Here is an 18,848-nt window from a genome sequence, read left to right as displayed (position 1 = left end):
TTTCGCAAAACTCCGCATTTATCTTTCACTCTTTCAGAGAAACCTTTGTCGCAATGGTGCTACAATGTGAAACTTTTGGAAATGTGAAGATATATGGGGCAATATTGTTCTTGAAACCGAACAGTCTGCAAAGTGGCGATAAAAAGAGCTCATTTCTTTCTATATAGTCTGATCATAGCTCAATTTCGGTCTGGACCACAACAATTTGGGTTTTACATTTTTTCCACATAGATATATTTTTTAATGACTGCAGAGTGGACTGAGACTGTTGACGTCAATTACTCAGAAATAACTAATACTAACTTAGTCCACTGTTGTTTGATTGTGTCGAAGTCTTGTGCCACCACAATGAACATGAACACAATGATGTGGTGGTCTGGGTGTTCACAGATCACAGCCTCTGTTTGCGTTGCCCCGTAGTTCACGGGAGCTTCAAAGATTAGAGCTTCTAAATGGAAACACATCATACTAAGAAGAGTTCTTTAAAAATATATAACTTGATGAGTTTTGCGACCAATTTTTGGATCTTTTCTGCTAAAAAAAGCCCCGTCCCTCTGTGCCGTTTGTGAACCCAATGGGAAATTGGATCTTTTCCATTGGCGACTCCCAGCTTAGTGGGCGCATATTATTTACAACCCCTCAAGGCACGTGCCATAATTTTACATAATGATTTACAATGTAATATCACGTGCTTTGTAACGGGGGGAGGGGTGCATAAAGTACGGTGGGGCTTCTTCGTGTAGAAAACGTACGTGCCGCACAAGGGGGCGTAAAAGATTTTGTATCCACTTAGCTTGGGGGCTCGAATTAGAATCATTCACAATTTGGATTTTTTCCGTTTGGGCCTTCTGGTACGTTACATTCCCCCCAGTTACAGAGCACGTAACATTAAATGGTAATTCATCAAGTAAAAATATGGCACGTGGGTATGAGGGGTGCAAATAATATGCAACCACTAAGCTGGGGGGCACAAACTGAAAAGATCCCACAATTTCTATGTTTGGCAATGTTATTTAAACTGCAAATAAAAATTTTTTTGTTCATACATCTCTCAAAAAATGAGGAAATATATATGCGAGCCTGGCATTTTTATTCTTCACTCAAATTTTGTATAAGTATTGTAGGGAAAAAAAGAAATAGACCATTTTGTAGCCAACAAGATGTAGTTTTGTTTTATATTAAAAATTATGAAAAAATTGAAAAAGTTAGAAAATTTTAAAGCTTCGAAAGAAAATAAAAACTGGAAAAAATTGCCGGGGTGTGTAAACAATTTGCATTTAAATTAAAGATAACAGAGAAACTTTTGTAAAATTAGTTAGGTCAAAGGGAGCACTGATTGTCAGGAGTAATTCTGTGCTATCTCAAGCCTAAAAACTGAAATTAAAACTGCACTTCGCATTATTCTTTTCCCGTCTATGTGCGTATCTGTAAAACGAAAAAGTAAAACAGTTTGTTGATTGTCAAATTCCTCATATGGAACAAACGAAGAAAAAAACTTCGTTTCTTTTTTAGGTTTTTCAAAACTATTAAAATTTTCTATTCTTCAAAAAAAACTACGAACAGTGAAAAATGAGACATTTTGAAGTTACTGATAACTGTTTTTTTCAAAACTACTAATTGAGAGCCTTTAAAAAACAGCAATCCTTCAAATGTTAGACGCAAGTAGAGGCAAAAAGCAAAAACTGTTAGAAATCTAAAAAAATTATTAAAATTACGTAATTTTTGATACAAAAGGGGTTTTAAATATCTTCGAAATTCAGATAAATTTTATGCAAAAATACAGTTAAACATTTACGATGTTTAATTAAATAATTGATTCCTCATTCTCATGAAACATCAAAACGACAAAAAACATTCCAAGAGTATTAAAAATATTTTGGTTTCAAATTTTAAGTTTATATTTAAATTACCAAAACAATTGCCTCAAAAACTGGACACATTTTTTTCTAAATAAAACAAACAACATTTTAATGGACGATGAGGTACCATGTGTAAAGATCTCTTGCCAATTATTTTGAAATTTGATTTTTTTGGTTTCTTGGTTATGGGGTTCGTATGTGTGTTTCTGTACGTATGCGTGCGCTTGTGTGGTTGTTTGTTTGTGTAAAATTTGTGTGATTTTTTGTAGAGAGAAAGAGAGAGAAAGAGAGAGCTTGTAATATCACGTGCTCTGTAACGGGGGGAGGGGGGGGGTGCATAAAGCTTGTGTGGTTGTATGTTTGTGTAAAATTTGTGTGATTTTTTGTAGAGAGAAAGAGAGAGAAAGAGAGAGCTTGTAATATCACGTGCTCTGTAACGGGGGGGGGGGGGGGGGGGAGGGGGGTGCATAAAGTACGGTGGGGCTTCTTCGTGTAGAAAACGTACGTGCAGCACAAGGGGGCGTAAAAGATTTTGTATCCACTTTGCTTGGGGGCTCGAATTAGAATCATTCACTATTTGCATTTTTTCCTTTTGGGCCTTCTGGTACGTTACATTCCCCCAGTTACAGAGCACGTAACATTAAATGGTAATTCATCAAGTAAAAATATGGCACGTGGGTCTGAGGGGTGCAAATAATATGCAACCACTAAGCTGGGGGGCACAAACTGAAAAGATCCCACAATTTCTATTTTTGGCAATGTTATTTAAACTGCGAAAAAATTTTTTTTGTTCATACATCTCTCAAAAAATGAGGAAATATTTATGCGAGCCTGGCATTTTCATTCTTCACTCAAATTTTGTATAAGTATCGTAGGGAAAAAAAGAAATAGACCATTTTGTAGCCAACAAGATGTAGTTTTGATTTAAATATAAAATTATGAAAAAACTGAAAAAGGTAGAAAATTTAACGCTTCGAAAAAAAATAAAAATTGGAAAAAATTGCCGGGGTTTGTAAACAAATTGCATTTAAATTAAAGATAACAGAGAAACTTTTGTAAAACTAGTTAGGTCAAAGGGAGCACTGATTGTCAGGAGTAATTCTGTGCTATCTCAAGCCTAAAAACTGAAATTAAAACTGCACTTCGCATTATTCTTTTCCCGTCTATGTGCGTATCTGTAAAACGAAAAAGTAAAAAAGTTTGTTGATTGTGAAATTCCTCATATGGAACAAACGGACTTCTTTTCTTTTTTAGTTTTTTCAAAACCAATAAAATTTTCTATTCTTCAAAAAAACTACGAACAGTGAAAAATGAGACATTTTGAAGTTACTGATAACTATTTTTTTCAAAACTACTAATTGAGAGCCTCTAAAAAACAGCGATCCTTCAAATGTTAGACGCACGTAGAGGCAAAGTGCAAAAACTGTTAGAAATCTAAAAAAATTATTAAAATTACGTAATTTTTGATACAAAAAGGAGTTTTAAATATCTTCGAAATCCAGATAAATTTTATGCAAAAAAATAGTTAAACATTTACGATGTTTATTTAAATAATTGATTCCTCATTCTCATGAAACATCAAATGCACACATGCACACATATTTTTCTAAATAAAACAAACAACACTTTAATGGACGATGAGTAAAGATCTCTTGCCAATTATTTTGAAATATGATTTATTTTTGGTTTCTTGGTTATGGGGTTCGTATTTGTGTTTCTGTACGTATGCGTGCGCTTGTGTGGTTGTATGGTTGTAAAATTTGTGTGATTTTTTGTAGAGAGAAAGAGAGAGCTTGTCAGAGAGTTAGTTAGACACAAATAGAGGCAGAGTGCAAAAACTGTAAAAGTTTAGAGAATATACTGATTATTTGTCCCAAATTATGGTTTGAAATATGTTGAAAAAAAAGTGTGGTAATTAATTCTGGCTGGCTGCAGAACTGAGAGACTTTGAAAAAAAAATGAATTGACTTATTATCCTAATGAAACATCAACAAAGCCATAACTTTGTGAAAAAATTTCAAAAATTTTGATTTCATATTTGTTTCACTTTCACAAATACCAAAACGATTTTCTCAAGAAGTCAACGGCTCGTTTTCCAGATAAAACAAAGTAGATATTAGTGAAAGTTGCGGACCATGGGTGAAGATCTGTTGCCAAAAAGAAATTAAAAACAGTTTTTGTGTTGATGTTTTCGATTTGTGTTTTTGTCTGTGTTGTGTGTGTGCGTGCGCTTGTGTGTGTTTATTTATGTGAGTGCGTGTGTATCTAATGAAGTGGATTTGGTATGCGTTTTTGTTGGAGACAGAAAAAGAGAAAGGGAAAGCTACTCTGAGATAGTTAGTTCCGTCAAATGTTAGACACAAATAGAGGCAGAGTGGAAAGCTATCAGAAAATTAGAAATAATCTCTTGAAAAAAATTCAAATTTATATTTTTTTTTCGTCTTACAAATTGCAGCTTTAAACATTTTCAAACCAAACCTCAGTTTTTCTAACCTCGCTTGTAGCACATCTGTAAGATTTAAAAAAGAACTGTTTTCATTATGCTCATGAGATATCAAAAATGACAAATTTTTTGAATAACTTAAGAAAGTTTAATTTCAAATTATAAAACCAAAATTACAATTTTCGAAAGATTTGCTCCATTCCTAAGCTAAATAAGTAGAAAAAAACCAAAGAAAACCTGATTGAACACGACGAACCTTGAGTAAAAATCAGGTGCCAAATAGAAAAATTATTAAAATGCTTTTTGTTGATTTTGGGGTTTGTATTTGCGTGATTTCGAGTGTGTGAGGTCTGTGTGTGTTTTAATGGTTTGTCTGTGTCCGTGTCCTTCAACTTTTTCTACACTTATGTTTCTATAATGTGGTCAAATATTTAGGTGAAATACAGATAACTATTTCTATGGAATGTTTGCTTCTGTACTGCATATTTTTTCCGCCTCCCACGCATAGCTGTGACCAAAAGTTACTGAGCAGGATTCTTACGTGCATCGAGTGAGGAGTGGTTCATGTGCATAATCCTCTGGCACGCTGTCCAGTTGTATCCAGAGATGGCGCTGGAGTTGAGACACTGGCATCTGTCAACAACCGGGAATTTCCCGTAATTCAGTTCCACTGAGTCATTGCTAATTGCAGACACCACGAAGGCAGAGAGAAAAATCACTGAAAATAAAAACGTTTGAATTAAAATTCATTCATTGGAACAAAAAAACTACCGCAGTCAGTTTTGCTACCGATATTTAAAATTGAGTATTTTAAATTTAGACAAAGTAATTTTTTTAAGCTTACTGATTTTTTTTGTGCGGTCTATTCAGATTTCCCAAGTGATGGATATTTATTTTACAAATCAAAACAGTCATTTGCTCTGAATTTCATATCAGGAATCTAAAATGTATGAAACATTTATTATATCTTTAGCGAAGCTCACCATACAATACTTGTTTCAATAACTTTTTTGTGGATATCCACAAAAAAGTTATTGAAACAAGTATTGTATGGTGAGCTTCCCTAAAGACTCAATAAAATGTTTCTTACATTTTCGATTCCTGATATGAAATTCAGAGCACATGACTGTTTTGATTGAGCCGGTGAAGCTTTCATAGCTGGTGAAGCGCCATTTTTTGTGCAAAGCACAGCAATTGCTCCAATCCAGAATAATAATATTCTGGTTTGGAACAATTGCTGGCTGTGCTTTGCACAAAAAATGGCGCTTCACGCACTCAACAATCAACCTGTGAACAATAGCTATGCACTGTACTTGGGTTCGTTCGAAGATTAGATCAAGGAAATAAATAAAGTACCAGAGAAATAAGATTTTTCGATTGATAATATTGCCTCTGAGTTGATGTACTTAAATGATAAAGATTGAACACCATTTATTCAGCTTCAATAATTGTGAATCTACTTTATTACTTCGACAACATTATTTGACCAATATCCAAATCAACCCATTTAGCCCAAAAAGCTCAAGAAAGTAATAGATAACTCAAAAACCTTTTCATGTTTTTTTCTCTGCGGAAAGTTTTTTGTTGCCATTGGTGGAAAATTTTCCTCGGGCATAATCTTTTCTTACTGTCTGATCATTGCTCACCCTAACAAGTGTACTTCGCTACAAATATTTGAAAACAAAATTTAGTCTATCAAAGTAGAATACAACTTAGAAATGGTGTTTGATAGATTTTCTCACTAGCATTACGAGGGGCTACAGGTACCAAACTTTGCAAGTGCAAGTTTTCACTATTCCTATGTTAATACATTTTGCGTGTGAAACATGCCTTTGTATTTCGCAGACAAAAAAGCAGAGCCCTATATGGAATTTCCAGACAGTTTTTGTCACTTTTAAACTGAAGGTTGAAGAATGAAAATTGCTTTTCACCGAAAACTGTTTGACGGAAGCGCCCACTGTGACATGATGCGTTATTAGATTTCAAATAACTTAGGACCGCATCTACGGACTGGAAGCAATACAAAGGAAGCAGCATTCACATTTAAGTGATCAGGCCTAAAACACCCCCCAAAAATTGCTAGTTTTCACCAATAATTAGTCAAACATGGGAAGCATAATCTGCAAAGCATGAAAACTTAAGACAAGAAACATGATGAAACCAGCAAATTTGCAATAAGATAATTTGATTTAATATAAGAAAGAGGAGAACAAAAAGTAATCCATCATTTTAGTTTTAATGACACCAATAATTAATATGGAAAACACTTCCCTTGTTGGAATAAAATTGTGTACTAAAATGCGAAATCTAGAATAAATTTCACTTTTTCCAGCGAATACTTTCAACAATTTTTAAGTACACTTAAGTAACTTATTTTAATTGTCTCATGATCGCTTCCTTTCAAAATGGATTAAAATTTTGTGAAATGCCCTTGCAGCCGAACCTAACTACTTTTCACAATTTTGTTATCCTATTTTTCATTTTAGAGCTCTTAATCGCTTTATGGAAACCACTTTCGCAAAATTCAAGCATTTTTCCACATTGAACGGAAAGTGGCATCTGAAAACGCCAGCGAATTTCTTTGCAAGTAGATTTCTTTTCCGTAGACGCTCGTAATGAGAAAAACTGCGCCACAAAACTTACTTTTTTATCGAGGAAAATTACTGGAAAAGTTCAGCAATTTTTACGGCCCATGTTTTAAGATACGAATTATGAGCATCCATGGACAATAGTGTTTTAGCAGGAGAAACTAGTTCAAATTTTATTCAAAATTTTAATTATCCATCACTACTATCCACGATGTCCTTTTTTGAGCATACCTGAACTTTCAATGAATCCGTTGTCGCTTCTGATCACATTTATAGATGAGACAGGATTCCGCTGTGTTTGAACAAAACTCACAATCTGCTGAACAATAGTCAGCATCAGCAGGGCTATGAAGGCCGCGCTGAGAAGTAAAATAAGCTTGTAAGACATAACGTTGCTGATTAGAAACATCCAATGGGTGACCGCTAATGAGGTAAAAGGAAAATAAGTAGAATAAAATTAGCTAGGGGCGGTTCTGTTTAAAGATAACACAACAGAAATAACTCAATCAAGCAATTCTATGCGTTCATGTTTCCTTTTTTAACTAGCCCCAATTGGCAACCATCAATTGTTGACATCCGAAATGGAAAATAAATAAACGGCCAAAAATTTTCCTCCTGTTTTCATCATAAAATATTCAATTGAGAATGGTAAAAGAATTTAAAGCGTATAGCAAAAGTAGCAAAATAAACATAACAGCCAGAAATATTTGCGGGTATCAAAGGGGGATGATAATTAAAGAGCGATAAAACTAGAATTTGAGCTCAATTGTTGAAAAGAAAGGGAAAGAGTTATCCGCGTGAATCAAATTTGTTCAGCCCGGATGAACCAGCATCAATTTATGTGGGAAAACCAGGTGTTTCCTCAGTCTAACAACTTTTCCTCACTACATGGAAGTAGGAAGTTTTCTTCGGTCTTCTTCAGAAACGCCCAAAAAACCTGAAAATGATAAGCTGCTATAGACGAAAATTGATCGGTCTCAATAATTTAGTTACATGAACATTTATTGCGGGGCAAAATCAGATTGATTTTCGTAATAAGGGGTTCCATTTTTTTGTCGGGTAACGAGTCCTGCTAAATGAAACGATTTGGGCTGATTTTGCTCACTGGTCCGGGAAATCGCGCATGAACCGATTACTGCAATATTAATGCTTTATACCTGCTCGTTTGACGCCTAAAAGAAGAAAACATAAGAAGAAAATGCAAAATTATCCCAAATTTGTAGGCGAAAATAACTAATATATGCCGTTATCTCCGTGGGTGCTCTTCCTACTATTAGGTTACGTAAATGGCGTAGAAGATAAAGGGAAAGTGAAATGCTACATAAAGAGGCAATTTGAGACTGAAACAGGAAGGCACTAATTAGATTTCGCCCAATTGTTTTATGCCCCAATTATGTACCATAATGGAGTGATCAATTATTGATAGATGAGCGAAAAAACTGTAGAAAATTGACAAACGCTATTTATTAAAGTTGAGGTAGATAAGAACTGGAGGAAAACTGACAAAGGGAACAATAAATTTCAATTTGTGAATTATTTATCAATCTGAACGGGGAATGAAAAGACAAAGTTTCTAGAAATAATGACTGCAAAACAAAAGTGAATATTACCGCATTTGTATGCTCTTGCCACATATACTATTGACATTTTTATTCAACCGTGACAATGAAACATGTCACCCCATTCAAAATTGGAGACTATTTTATTATTCTGTGGAGAGCACAGAACTATTCTTCACAACAATAAAGGGAAGAAAAGTTTCGAAAAAAGCTTCACAGAAATCACGACAACTTTTTGTTTTGATATCAGACAAAGGTTAATTAATTGACAAGTTGTTGAAATGAACGACAAAGCTGACGCTCATCTAATTGACTTGCTTGTATATGCCTGAGATCATGCAAAGATCTTTCGAGGTGTTGCGAGATTAACTTTTGTTTTCAACTAAGGTGCTTTGTAACAGCTTAGCTCCGTTTTTCGCTAAACAATCTTATCATTTTCCGTTTCGACTATGTGATATACGCCTATATCTTAACTTAATTTGAGGTCCACAATGAGCGCTTAAAACAGCTATCTGTCTCCTAAATGTCGCAAATTAGTATTAACATCCCAACTCTCCATGCAAATGAAGCTAGGAACTAGATGACAGTTTAATTTATTATTTAATAATTGACGTGCTCAAAACAGAACATGGTTTCAATGCAAACTAAAATAACACAAAATATATTTCAGCGATTGTTTTGACAGTACAGAACTGAAAAACAAGAACTGTGTACAACCGGTTTCCGTTGAGTCGCTGCCAGAAGTTTTTTTTTCGTCCGCTCCATTTTGGTTTCACGAAAATACATCAGATGTTTTGAACATACTGTCGATTTTATATCCTTTAAATATTTTTTGAGTTAATTTTTGAATAAAGGCAAAGTTATAATACAACGATGTAAATTTCGTCAGAAATTGTCTAATTTCTTGACAACGTGGATTTGGTGACACTTAAACGGACGTATAATAAGTCCTGACTGAAAGTGGTACCGAAATCAATGAATTTTTGAGAAAATATAATAATTTCAAAAAAAATTGAAGTGTTGTCGTTCTAAAAGTTAAAGATCGTTAAATTGAGGAGAAAAAATAGATTTAATGATAGAATAAAGAAATATTTTTGCAACTCAGGTCTAAAAAAACAGTATTTGTTTAACAACGAAAATACAACTAAGCATTTTTTGTGATCACGAATACATCTTTAAAAAATGTTACCGACCTGCGTTGGTCGAATAGCCGGATGGCTAGTAGATGGCTTTGTAAGTAGATGCTGTTTAGGCAGGCTAGCTTTAACGATACTGAAGGGGCGTAGTGTGATCATGGGTGTCGAGCGTGCTGGTTTATGGGCGGAATTAGGAGGAGAAGGGTGAAGATTGGAGGGGGGGTGGTTGAATTGGGTGAAGGTGAAGTGAGGGGCGTCCAACACCAAGAACTTCCCATCACATTATGACTTTATGTTTCATAAACAGTTTTGGTGAATTGCATGCTTAAAGACTACTAACGGCTCTAAGAGAACCTAACGCCTTCAGGGCGTTAACTGTTATTAATTTTTGAGTATAAAAATTCAAAAGCGTCAGACAAAAAACTAGTTATTACGGCAACCCTTTGTTCGTTATGTTGATTCTATGTCAACACCATTATAGGGAGAGTAAAGTTTGGGACCTTTGTGGGTTGCGACCCCACAATCTCTTAGTTGATTGCAATCCTGTGCTCTCCACTGAGTCAACTGGGCCACATTACGAGTCTTACTATGCTCTCCTATATTGAGCTATCATTTCAGGCTCCATCTTATGATCACAACTTGTTTACTAGAGTGTATACTCTAACTCTAGTGAAGCAAAAAATGCTTTAAAAAAGACTGCAGGCCTATTCTAATTGCTACAAACTTCGTTTGAGAGCAATTAAAAAGTACTGGTTTTTCGAAAGTCATACATAAACGCAGTATATTGAGGTGCTATAATTCATAATCATTTTGGCACATACAGATCCCTTTTTTGGAACTCCAAACGTGTTATAATAAAATTGAAGTAGCTTATATAAGGGTAATACCTGGTGCGAATATAGATTAATTTTGCGACATTCATAACCGTTATTTAGTGAATGGAAATAAATGACAGGTTCTGATTTTCACATCTGCCGAATTAAGAAAAATATCCACGACTACTTTTGGAACTTCAACAAAGAGAGCTAAGGCTTTTAAAACTCATTAAAAGTCACTTACCTGTCGTAAAGGTTTCAAATTGAAGAAAGTAAAAAAGGTTTTATAACCCAAAATTTTTATTACAGTTCACTGCTTTAGCATACAAAAATAATCAAGATTACCACATAGTTTTGTTGAAAAAAATGTAAGCGACAGAGCAGTATGAATAGATATATGTAGACAAAGATATATGTAGTGGGCTGAAAATATTGACATTTAGTACAATTTACACTTGAGTTAGATGGTCGGTGTATATTAAAATCTAGAGGGCAGACATTATTTCTGCTTTGTCGATTTATGTACTGCCCACTCAATATGACTAAAGCTTGGGCCGATTATCTTCTGTCAATTTTCACGATGAACATTTGGAAAAGCCCTCCACTTAGGAGGTAAGGTCTTAATGGATTTAATGGAGTGGGTACGTTCAATTTACCCTCTGGTTATGGCTTCAGATTTTCAAGTTGTTTTTGTTTCACAAGAACAAAAAGTTATCAAATAAAAAATCGATGATTTAGTGAGCCCGGTTCAAGAAATTTTCCAAAAGTTATGTAAAAAGGCGCTGAAATGTGATGAAGTTTTGAGACGGATGCGTTGAAATTGAGTTGAAACTCTACAAGATATGAAAAATACCGCAAGTTAGTATGGAAAAAATGCAGAAAAAGCGACGACAAAATACAAGAAATGGGCCGAAATGCCCTGATTTGTGCTGAAAATATGAAAAAGAGTAGGACCAACTGATTCTGTAATTTTTTTCCAAAAGCAACTGATTTATTAAAAAAAATAACTAAATAACAGTATGCACTGAAAAGTGCTGAATTGTTGAGACTGAAGTGCTGAAACTCTGCGAGAAGTTTGCCTAAATGTGAGAGTTATGAAAGAAGTTAAAGATATAAATTGTATGAACAAAATATCACCCGCGTTACGTTGTTATGTTTATGGTAATCGGGTTATAAAATTTTATTAGTTTATAGCAGTTTCATAAAGTCTGCTCATACCAACTGCTCGTTTCAAATTATCAAGATGCAATACCAGACAAAATTAAATCGTTCAACCTTATCCTCTCTTTCTACTACCAATTAATGACAGTACTTGATAACCCCAGCATCTTGTTCTGAGGACAGAAAAATCCACAACATGGTGCAATCACAATCAAAGGAGAACGTGGGTACGACCCTGGAAATTGACCCATTTTAGGAAAAATTTTGACACAAACACTCTACACCGTGGGACGAATAGTAGTGTCACGCGCAACTCACGCTATTAATTCCAAAAGAGGTACTTTACGATCGAAAACAATCAACGAGGACCTATCAAAGACACGATACCTACTTGTGAACGGGTTAACTAAGAACAATTCTCGAAAACAGATTCCGTAGGTCAATGTGACTGAAGTTCATTTGCAGAGACGGACCTCAGAAATTGGCAGATGACAAGGCAGGTTCGTTATTGCTTCTGAGTATTGCCAGGGAAGGCAGCAAACAGATCAATAGACAAGACCCGCTTTCAGAACATCGAACCTATCGAAGTATGAGATTTGTGGAGTGGGCCCGAGAAAATAATTTTTAAACAACGAATAATCACATTCGACAGAATTGGAATGTGAGTCAGTAAAAAGAAAATAGTTCAAATTATGGGCCAATTCTGCAGCGCGATGAGAAATGGCAAAAATTTCCAGTTAAATTATTTGGAGAAAGACCATGGAAGATACGCAATCATATTTAGTATAAACAACATCCAACGCAACATCTTTAATGAAGCAATATCGCACAGTTCTCCAAACTGATTTTACAGAACCCAATAGCAATAGAACGTGCTCAGCGTGAAACTTAATATCATATTACAACAACAGAATACATAAATGGTTTTAGCACTGGACGCGAGAACCTCAGCTCAAATGTCGAAATAAACTAGAAACAATACTTGCAATTTCAAATGTCAGTCAAAATAATGCATCCGCAATTCCCAAAAATGGGAAGCCTCGTTTGAGTAAGACTTCATATTTAATTGACCAACAATTGGCCAAAGGTGCAGAAAATGCAGCATAAAATACCTTTTCGCTAGATTTCGCAAATTAAAAAATTGACCCCTGAATATATCTGTGAGAGCCTTGTTGCAGAGTTGTAAGGGTGTATCAAGCTACCGGGCAAAAAAATTCAGAACGAAAATACGAAACTTTCATTTTGCAAAGCAAGATATAGGTGCAAGGTTAGCATACTTCAAAGCATGTTCAAAGCGCTTGCTTTTTGATAAGATCAAAACAGAAAATAGAAACTGCATAAATCACCCAAGAAGCAATAAACTAAACACAATTTTCAGTTTCGGGTAGATTAATCTTATAGGAAAGGGTAGATTAAACTTATAGGCAAGGTAGATTTAATTTATAGGTAATTTTATATATTCAAGAGTATATATATAAACATTTTCTCAAAGATAAAACACTCATCAGCAGTAAAGCAATCTTGTACGCAACGAGGTTCCTAAATCATTGCAAAGATAAAATTAGATGAAATAGAATAGAACTAGAGGCGCTGCTTTTGCTATAGAATTCTCTAAAAAAATTTGTAAAGTAAAATTCTTTTGTTATCTGCATTTAAGCCCGGGTTGAGAAAAATTCAGCGCAAAAACCTTACATAAAAATGCGCTGATATGCGCTGAAAAGTGCTGAAGCTTTGTAAAAAAAATGCGCTGAAATCGCTGAAATTTCAAAGAGTTCAGCTCTTTTCTTTCGCTCCGAGGCTCGAACCCCGATCATTGGGTCCCATCTATCAATTAATCCAATGCACTATTGAGAAATGAAATGCTTCCCAGTTAAATTGAATTTTTAATAATAAAACGTTTGATTTGAAAAGCGCTGAAATTATTTAAGAAATGTGCTGAAAATGCGCTGAAATCATGTAGGAAATGCGCTGAAGATGCGCTGAAACTTTGTAAGAAATTCGCTGAAATGGTGCTGAAAGTTATGTAAGAAATGAGATGAAAATGCACTGAGATTACATGAGAAATGCGCTGAAGTGCGCTGAAATTTTAAAGTTTCAGCGCCATCTCGAAAGTTCAGCTCATTTCAGCGCATTCAGCGCATGTCTTACATAATTTCAGCGCATTCGGCGCATTTCTTACACAAAGATGCGCTGAAACGGTGCTGACATCTCGACCGGGGAGCGTAACATACGATATATATACTCGGGAACGGACACATCACTAACACAAGAAACGTGAATTTATTACCGAAAAGGAATATAGTGTTTTCAATCCAACCTTTTTGGGAGTATTCAGATGTGCTTCTCATTCGACACTGCAAACATAAAACCACGGAAGTTGACATTCTAGAAATTTCGTTAACACATTTGAGAGAAATTTCACCGCAAAAATCACTTCAAAAGAAGATAAATTAAAAAAAGAATAGTGAATGTGTCATTGCCAAACACGAAGAATGGAGTTCGCAACTGTCAACATATACTGACTCTACTGGAAAGACCTACACATAAGACATGGCTGCCTGTTCGTGGACGACCGGGTTGCAAGGCCCGACATGCTAAGAGCCGCTGCAATGGAACCCTTCCAAATGTCTCATCCGGGACGTTGAGGATAACTAATCTCGAAACCAACACGGGCTGGCCTTACAAGAACCAATTGTTGCTATGATCCAAAGTCGCAGAACGCATCCGTTGCAATTCTATAGATGAGAACATCAGAAATACTAGTCTCAAAAAAAAATTGCGACAAATTTTGAAATTCAGGCCCAAACAAAGAACCTCAGCTAACTCTGTCACAAGAAGGAAGTTCGTTGACCAAAAGTAGACGCAATAATTATTTTTGCGATAGATAGATTCAGTTAGAATCCCCCAGTCAAACATCATTAAAACAAAACTATACGCGCACCATTAATGAATAAGGCATTGCTTTCATTGATACATGGCGTGAGGCAATCGGTCTAGTTGAACGCATGATCCAGACCATCCAAATTCCATTGTCCACTACCAGAAATTCAAAAGCAATGAAACAGGCATTACGAGTCAAATGATATATCAACTGAGAATTTTCAAACAGAGCAATATAAACAAATCTCTACATCACCCGCATTTAGACGGCCTCCGAACACTGAACCCGGAAAATTGTAGCGTTGATATAGAGTTCATTAATAGGCAGATACTGATACCAGACGAATGCTAGATTAAGGTCGCTAATAGAAGTGATGAGGAGGTTGTTACGAGGAAAGCGGACAGATCAATACGCGAAAATCTTTTATAGTGAGAAAACTGAATTGGGCAGCCGTCATTTGAGTTAGCAAAAACCAACATATCCCAGGAACGGATGATGCCAATAATCTTAACCTCTAGGAAAATTGACGCAAAAAGGAAGGATGCTAAAATTGTACGGTTAATTTGAATCGTTGACAACGGTACAGAAATCGTTTCAACTCCTCAGACATCAAAAAATCTTGAGCCACGCAAAACCGAAGCGTGTATTGGGAACAGCGATTTTTCAAAGTTCGGCACGAAGGAACAAAGAACAAAAGACCTAGAAGTCTACGCCGAGCACTGGCCCAATCATTGAGTGAGATAATTCACGAGGGGGAAGATGGTTCACTCTGCAGAAAGATAAATTATTGGGAAAGTCTATGGAAAAAGAAGAAGCAGAACGCGAGCAATATTGCACCATGGAAGACTACAGATTCAACTGCAAAACGCGCTATACCGAGGCGCGTACCAAAGATCAAGCAGAACTATGGGTCTTCAGAAGACAACCCGATATTTTCTATTAAGCGAAGCACTTAAAGCAAACAGACAGTAGCACAGGTCACCATTTCAAACTCGAGCCCTCGTTAATTCAATAAATAACAACCGAGAAGTTCGAAAACAAAAAATTTGGCTTCTGGTAGCTGGATAACACAAATGTAGTTTCCGGAACCCAGAAAGACCATAAATGTAGAAAGGATCGAAATCTCAGCAAGAATCAACTCGAAGACTTGTTAAGAATACATTTCTCAATAGCACGATGTTTCTAAAATAGATAATTTACCAAAAGGAAACTTAGATCAACCAATATATTAAAAATGAGAGTTTTGAAAACCAAAACTCTGCATTTGAATTTTTTAAAAATTGAACTGAAGATATAATTTTGACCACTCCACTTCGTATATCATAAAAACCAGCAGTAAAAATTATCAGTTTGAATTGTTTCCACTGGAAAATGTGCTTCGACCTGGAACAAAGAGTGGGAGGAACCTCTAAAGATTAGGCTGGGCAATTCAGATATAACGACAGTTCATTCACTGAAACTACTGGGAGTGACACTAGACCACATCCTCACTTTCAACGAGCACATCAAAGATGTCAACCAAGAGGCTCGGAAACGCCACCAAAGCAATTTGCAGCCGTAACCACGGCTTCATGAGACAAGAAGGAACGACCATCTACAAGGCCATGCTGAATTCAACTCTCAACTATGGTGCGGCGACATGGACCCCGAATTTATCTGAGACAAACTGGAAAAGGCTTGAAGCACGACAAAATGACGGTTTTCGAGTCGTTACTGGTTGCCTAAAATGTCGCCGGTTGATCACATTCGGACTGAGACAATGTGTATACCCATAAAAAAGAATTGCAACATGACTGCCAGCCAGTTCAGCGGAAGCGCTGCAAAATCCGGTCACCCCTGTCATGTGAAAACCAAGAGAGACAGCTCCACACGGCAAGTGCGCAATTCACTGCGTGAACACCAGAAACAATATTGCCATAAGCTCCTACTGTAACCGACATGCAAGAAAGAAGAAATCCATAGAGAAACTATCCAGCACGTTGCAGAGAATCTGGCTGACAACAGAGTTTTGAACGATAGCTCTCCAGTTCCACCCGACATCCTGATGCAAACCGAACGAGAACTAACAAGCAGTGATGAAGTAACAGTTATCTATCGAGAATAGACGGCTCAAAAAAAGGGCTATGCAGGAAATGAAAAAGGCAGCAGTAGACTGTGAGCCACATGATGAGATGTCACCTAAATCGAGAACCGGGCGAACTGTGGACGGACCCTGCAGCTGTGTCGAAAGACCTTGGCACTTTTTGTGGGGCGGCCTATACAACAACAACAACAACATCAGTTGGAATTCACATTTGAGTGAATTTGGAATCCAGATGTCAGTATAAACTTTTCAATAGTAATTTTTTTCAAAATAGTTTTTAGACTTTTTTAATGGCACATAAAGCAACGTGGCGCAAAATGAACGAACTCTTGATTGAATTTAAAACCTTTTGTCTGGAAGTCAATTGTACTTGCATGGTTATAACACTAATACTCCAATAAAAACTCAACCTGACTTTCCCGATTTGACAGATAGCTAGGAGCAAAAAATTGGTGTTGAAAAATTTCGCCTCCCATTTGAAATTTCTCTTGGAGCTTTTAACAGGTTTTCTATCTACTTTCGCCGCTGATAACAACATAAGTGGTGACTTTTTTACTATCAGTTGTAGACTACTTTTTGATTTGTTTAGTTTATGGCTTCAGAAATGTATATATATATATATATATATATATATATATATATATATATACATATATATATATATATATATATATATATATATATATATATATATAAACAAATATATATATATATATATATATATATATATATATATGCTTTTTTCTCTTTTAAACGGCCTTTATTTTTTAGTTATAATCTAAGTATGGTTGTCAAGATTCCATAAGACCACACCTGAACTAATATGATTTCTAAGATTCTTTTCGTTAATAAGGGCGTCGTTTTGCCTTTTGTTCAGTTTTTGGCTGAAGGCTGAAAGTATGGTAGGACTTGTTGGTTTGCTTTATTTCGCTCTAATTCAAAGCATCAATCAATTTTTTTTATGGTCTTAGTATGATTGTCAAGATTTCATACAAGTAATATAAGATTTTGTATGGTTACTAAGGATCATATATGACATTGTATTGTTGCTAAGAAACAATTACGGCGAGCAACGCCGGCTTGGAAAACTTTCTTAGCTGCGCTGAAAACAAACTACACTCCGCATTAAAACAGTTCTTTAGTATCAATTGCCATGAAAAATTGAATTGGCTCTGTTTGAACGAAGAGCTGAGTTTTTTCAACAGTTTCAAAAAAACTCACTATTTTATCTGAAGCCCTGAGCCAATAATTGATACTAAAGAAATCGACCACAGTTCTGCTTACAGTTTGCACGAGAATAACAATTTTCTTAGACAAAAAAGAAACAACATCATCATGCTATTGCATCTTTTGAGTGTAACAGAGACTTTCAAAAAAGTTGCGTCAAAGCCCTATTCGTTTGTTGCCTATACACAGGCTTCAGACTTCTACTGCACAAATAACAATCTATCAACGTCACCCTTCACAGTGAATATTTTCAGAATTTGGAGCAAGCAAGCAGTCATTTATAATCACCAACATCAGCTAGACTTACATAGCTCGAAACGGAAACTTCCTCTTGTTTTGGAACTAGAAACTGTCAAAGATAATGTTCATGTGCAAACTGATTTCCTAACAACCTGTACCAACTTTTAAAAATTAATGCAAATTTTTCAACAATAGAGACAAGAAAACGCTCGACGTTTTTCCTAGCTTCAAAGAAGAAAATAAATCTAATTTATATAGAAAATTGTTGCCGAAAAAAATTTTTTTCAGTTTATTGTTTTTATTAAATCATATGTTTAGCAATCTGTAGTTAATCATCGTCATTCTTGTAGTGTAAAAATGGATAGCTCTATGTAAAAAGATTATGAGCAATATAAATACAAAGAGTCAACTAAGCTCTGAGTTTAGGTTCCGAATTGGCAGTAATCTGAGGAATTGAACAACCTCTTTTGAAATAGAACTGCAGCAGTAGATTGTATACAAAATAGTAAGTATCCAGTTCTTTCCCAAGTGGATCAGCAAAATATAATGTTTTTTTTAAAACTACAAATCAGTAGCCAATGTCTATCCGATGATTTTGATATTGCGGCCTTAACCACAACAAAACTGTATGGTAGTCTTGGACAACTTTTAGCTGAAAAAACTTGGCAAAACCTGTGCTTTAGATGGAAACATTTTTTTACTAGAAAACTTATCCCCAAAACAATCGATCAACTGGATTTTTAATAACTGAGTTTTTTGTAACTTTTCGTTCAGAGTTTACTTAAGAGTTGAACTTCGTTTCCCTAGGAATAAAATTTTGTCACCCAACGTTGTCACCCAAAGGGTTGTTACAAAA

General features: G+C 35.5%; 1 protein-coding gene across 1 annotated transcript in view; it reads right to left on the bottom strand.

Annotated features, from left to right (window-relative positions):
• Positions 1-278: 278 nt before the first annotated feature.
• The window catches only part of LOC142336589 (uncharacterized), a 36,208-nt gene continuing 17,638 nt past the window's right edge, over positions 279-18,848 (bottom strand). Inside the window, exons 2-4 of the mRNA XM_075385498.1 lie at positions 7,122-8,062; positions 4,844-5,020; positions 279-448 (exon numbers count right to left, since the gene is read on the bottom strand). Coding sequence (XP_075241613.1) covers positions 279-448; positions 4,844-5,020; positions 7,122-7,299 — 525 coding nt within the window. The 5' untranslated portion in view covers positions 7,300-8,062. The remainder of the gene's footprint in view (positions 449-4,843; positions 5,021-7,121; positions 8,063-18,848) is intronic.

The sequence above is a fragment of the Convolutriloba macropyga genome, chromosome 3, assembly GCF_964194025.1.
Source record: "Convolutriloba macropyga chromosome 3, txConMacr16.3, whole genome shotgun sequence".
NCBI lineage: Eukaryota > Metazoa > Xenacoelomorpha > Acoela > Convolutidae > Convolutriloba > Convolutriloba macropyga.
The sequence above is the reverse complement of the archived record's forward strand: the minus strand, read 5'-3'. Positions and strand labels throughout refer to the sequence as shown.